Genomic DNA, 5,168 nt, shown 5'->3' with positions numbered 1-5,168 from the left:
CTTCTGTTCCTATCTCTGTCAAATTAAGCACCACACTATTTTGGTTATTATATTTTTGTATAACTGACCCTAGGAAATTGTAAGTGCTTTGGAAAGCTTAATACATCTCTACATCCTCAGAATCCAGTCCAGTACCTGGTGCCCAGCAGGTGCTCAGACAATAAAAGCCTTGTGATTGAATTTCAGGCCAGTAAAGGCTGTTTTGATAGGATCAAAGAAAGGGTCTCTACATCACATTCAACAAGTGGCCAATCAGGCTGACGCAATGAGGCTGCTCAGTAACTTACTAGGAAACCAGGGGCGGTGGGCGCGCGCTTGGAAGGCTGCAGGCGCCATGGGCAGAATGAGGAACGGCTGCAGCACCCAGCCGCGGGGGCGAAAGCGCCCCGGGGATCCCGCCACCGCCTATGCAGCCATCGCGGCCATGGGCGCCCGGCGCCCCCCTTTCCAAGTTCGCGTGGGGAGCCACGCGGCGGGAAGGAAGTCAGCGGCGGCCAGGCGGGATCCCGCAAGGTTGCGGCGGAAGCGCTGGTGGCGGCGGGCCCGGGAGGCAGGCCCCAAAGGCCCGCTGCGATCCCCGAAGCCGCCGGCGCCCGCCGTGTCCTCCGGCGAGATGGACCTGGGCGCGCAGCGGGAGCGCTGGGAGACGTTCAGGAAGCGGCGGGGCCTCAGCTGCGAGGGCGCCGCCAAGTTCCTGCTGGACACCTTCGAGTACCCAGGCCTGGTGTATCACACCGGAGGCTGCCACTGCGGCGCGGTCCGCTTCGCCGTCTGGGCCCCCGCAGACCTGCGCGTGGTGGATTGCAGCTGCCGGCTGTGCAGGAAGAAGCAGCACCGACACTTCCTCGTCCCGGCCTCGCGCTTCACTCTCCTGCTGGGCGCCGAGAGCATCGTCACCTATCGATCCTACGCGCACCCGGCGCTGCACAGCTTCTGCAGCAGGTGCGGGGTGCAGAGTTTCCACGCCTCTGTCTCTGACCCCGGCGTGTATGGCGTCGCCCCGCACTGCCTGGACGCCGGCACCGTGCGCAGTGTGGTCATCGAGGAGGTCGATGGTGGCGACTGGGGGTTGGAGGCCGTGAAGGAGCCCAAGGCCATCCAGAGCGCGTCCCCTGAGTGAGCCCCTGCCTCTCCTCCCGAAGAGGAGCAGGGACTGGGGCCGCAACACGCCCGAAACAGCACCCCCGCCCCCCGCGCCCTGAGGGAGCCACCTCAGTGCTTGTGAAGGGATTGCTGTATGAAAGAGGTCGGTTTCTGGACTGATGAACCCGTGATGTCTCTCCAGGCTTCCACCCTTTCCCTTTCAGTGTTTTGCAACGAACTTGGACTTGCTTATGATCAAAAAACTGAGCACACATTTGTCTGTCAACAGCCATAATCTTCCAATCCAATAAGCAAGTAGTGTCTCTACTTTTTCAAGTCGCCTTGTGTAACCCTGCCTTGTATTCTTTATTCTTCATGTAGTTCTCATAGATCATTTTCAGATCATTCATAAGTACTGTACCGTTACAGTGCTATTGTGAACGAGATTGTTTCTAATGGTCCCATCTGGTGTGCAGGACCACTCCCTATATCCAAACACTTTGGTGAACATTTCTTAGGACGTTTCCTGTTGATTATCTGCGTGCGTGTGTGTAATTTAGGTCAGCACTCGCGTTTTCGCTACTTAGAGATAGGCATTGATTTCAGCCATGTGGTTTATTTAATGTGTTTTTATATAATATGTTTAAGGCTCCTTAGTGTGACATATCCCATTGTGCTTATGGTTTCACATGATGCTGCCACTTTCCTTGGTTTTGTTTTAGAAACTGCCTGTGGGTAGGGTGATGGGGAGACAGAAGAATGAGAAAGATGTCTGTGCGCTGTATATATGCCCTCTTTGATGTTTTGAAATTCCTATCTTGAACATGTGTTACGTATTGAGAAATTAGTAAATACTTTTTAAAATGAGATTGTATGATTTCATTTATATTTGCATCGGGGCTTGCCTCAGGGAAGTGTTGGCTGTTATTATTTGAAAGATGGTGGTATCTCTGGTTTTTATAGTGGCAATAAATTCTCCAGATCCCCTAAAGTTTTCAGAAGGAAAATAGTAGTGTTTACAGGTTCAACCTCCTGAGCAGACTATGTTTGAATCCAGGCATTGCTATCTCCTATGTATATAACTTACATGGAGTTGCTTAAAGTCTGCATTCATGAATTTTAATCTTCTGTAAATAATGCTAACAACTAACAGATATATTGCTTTCAGGATTAGCATAGTACTTTGTGTTTACTAAATTATCAGTGAATACTTGTTTTCTCTTTTCCATTGATTTGAAATCCGAAAATCTCTACCTATCAAGTCATCACATAGTGTAGGAGCATCTCCAGATAGCTGAGAGTTAGCCATCTCATGCTGGCTTAATGTTTAAGATCAGAAGATAGTATGTTACTAGGGGAAAGTGATTAGTATAGCAATATGTAAAAATCACAAGTCCAGAACGAAACCAGCAGCAGGTAATTGTTCCCATAAAGAACATATAGAAGACAACAGTGCGGTACTCAGAAAAATTGAAAGGAAATAAGGTTTTTCTCTAAGAATGAGACAGAAGATCAAAGCAGAGATAGGCAAATTTTCTTTAAGTAGTAGGGCTGATAAATACAGTGTAACTGCATGTTAAAAACAGATGATGGGAAACTATATTATTTAGGGGTATATGTATGGTGGGAGAAAAACAATAAAGAAAGGCAGGGAAATAATTTAAGCAAGCATCAGATTAAGCCTTAACTCTACAGAGGAGGGATGGCTTTGTGATTTAAGTGGAGAACATGTCCTGTGTTCTTGTTACTTTGGTATATAATACACTGTCCTAGACTTAGTCCATAAAATAACAACCATTTTATTATATGCATGGAATCTCAGAGTAAGTAATTCTGAAAGAGCACAGTGAATATGACTTGTTTTACATGATGTCTGTGGCCTCAGTGGAAAAAAAAAACCTGAATGGCTGGGGGCTGGAACCATTTGAAGTCTCATTGACTTATATGTCTAGCACAGGCATTGAGGATTCTGGAAGACTAGGATTGACAAGCAGAGTGTCTACCTATTACCTCGCTATGTAATTTGGCTTTCTCGCAACATGACAGGCCTCACAGTAGTCAGGCTTCATACTTCATGACTCAGGATCCAAACAAGAGTGTTTCTGTTAGTAAAGTGGTAGTGGTATCACTTTTTATGACCAAGACTCTGAAGTCTTATCACATGACTTCTGTCATACTCTATTAATTATAACTGAGTCACAAACGTTTTCAGATTCAAGTAGGGGGATTAGACTTCATTTCTTAAGGGGGAAGTTGACAACTTTTATAAGAGCAGGAGATAGAAGATATTGCTGTGGCTATCATTGGAAAATATAGTCCTTTTTTATGTTTCAAGTTTTTATCGAAATTCTAGTTAGTTAACAGATAGAGTAATATTGGTTTCAGAAGTAGAATTTAGTGATTCATCACTTACATATAACATCCAGTGCTCATCACAAGTGCCCTCCTTAATACCCATCACCGATTTAGCCCATCAACCCTCAGTTTGTTCTCTATAGTTAAGAATCTCTTACGGTTTGCCTCCCTCTCTCTTTATTTTTTCTTTCCCCTATGTTCATCTGTTTTGTTTCTTAAATTCCACATATGAGTGAAATAATATGATGTGTCTTTTTCTGACGGACTGAATGCACTTAATACATTACCTCCAACCACATTGTTGCAAATGGTAAATTTTTTCTTTTTGACAGCTGAATAATATTCCATTGTCTACATGTACCATATCTTCTTTTTCCATTCATCAGTCAATGGACATTTGGGCTCTTTCTAGAATTTGGCTATTGTTGATAATGTTGCTATAAACATCTGGGTGCATGTGCACCTTCAAATCTGTATTTGTGTATCCTTTGGAGAAAATAGTCTTACAGAGGGCTTTTATGTAGCTGTTTATGCTTCACTCAGATGTTTACTCTATAATTATTTAATAGTTCACATATACTTTATGTACAATTAGTGTACTGTTTAATTCACAATATAAAAAAGAATGACTGACTCCTATCTTGGAGCAAGCTCAAGACCAGACTAATGCATTCCTGGAAGAGTAGAGGGAATATGACAGCCAGGGGGAAGCTGGTTGTTTAAAATTTGGAGATGTCCATCCAAGCACAGTCCAAGGCAGAAGTCCAGAGGATCATAACCATTTCTGATCCCACTGGAAAAGTTCAAACTATCACTACTTGGACTTATTGGACTGACTTGACAAATGTAACTGAATGCCCTTTCCTCTGGCCTTTCTATTTTTGTTTCTTTTTTTTTTTTAATCTTATTTATTTCTATGTAAGAGAGAGAGAGAGAGAGAATACAAGCAGGGGGAATGGCAGGCAGAAGGACAAGCAGGCAGAGGGAGAAGTAGGCTCCCCGCTAAGCAAGGAGCCCAATGCAGGCTTAATCCCAGGACCCTGAGATCATGACCTGAGCTGAAGGCAGACACTTAATCGACTGAGTCACCCAGGCATCGCATCCCATACTGTCCTTTCTGAGCATTCATTCTACAGGTATTTACTGAATGTTTACCATGTGCTAAACAGAATGTTAGAAGGACTTAAGGCTCTGGGGGAAGAAGTAGAGGTGGATAAAGATGTTCAAGTGCCAATGCTTAGGGTGGCACTTCTAACTTAGAAGATCCATTTCTCTTTTTCCACAAAAAAAGTATTTATAGCATTATACAAAAGGAAATGAGAAGGGAATCAAAGTGTGTCACCAAAAAAACCAATTAAATATGATGGCAGTAAGGGTGGAAATCAGAGACCATAAATGCTATAAGACATAAAAACCAATGAACAAAAGGACAATTCTAAGTCCCCATCAGTAATTCTTAAAACGTTAATGGATTGGGGCGCCTGCGTGGCTCAGTGGGTTAGGGCCTCTGCCTTCGGCTCAGGGCATGATCTCAGGGTCCTGGGATGGAGCCCCGCATCCGGCTCTCTGCTAGGCGGGGAGCCTGCTTCTTCCTCTCTCTCTCTCTGCCTACTTGTGAGCTCTCTGTCTGTTAAATAAATAAGTAAAATCTTTAAAAAAATGTTAATGGATTAAATGCATCAATCAAAAGACAAAGACTGGAAGGATGGATTTTAAAAAAACAGATTCAA

At 44.3% G+C, this 5,168-nt stretch overlaps 1 protein-coding gene across 1 annotated transcript; it reads left to right on the top strand.

Annotated features, from left to right (window-relative positions):
• Positions 1 to 334: 334 nt before the first annotated feature.
• On the top strand, positions 335 to 1,120 carry LOC308337358 (centromere protein V-like protein 3; the record flags this gene model as incomplete). Its single annotated transcript, XM_080795502.1, has 1 exon — positions 335 to 1,120. The coding sequence occupies one exon, from the start codon at positions 335 to 337 to the stop codon at positions 1,118 to 1,120; it is 786 nt and encodes a 261-aa protein (XP_080651628.1).
• Between the last annotated feature and the right edge of the window lie 4,048 nt (positions 1,121 to 5,168).

This window comes from Martes martes, assembly GCF_963455335.1.
Source record: "Martes martes genome assembly, chromosome: X".
NCBI lineage: Eukaryota > Metazoa > Chordata > Mammalia > Carnivora > Mustelidae > Martes > Martes martes.
The sequence above is the reverse complement of the archived record's forward strand: the minus strand, read 5'-3'. Positions and strand labels throughout refer to the sequence as shown.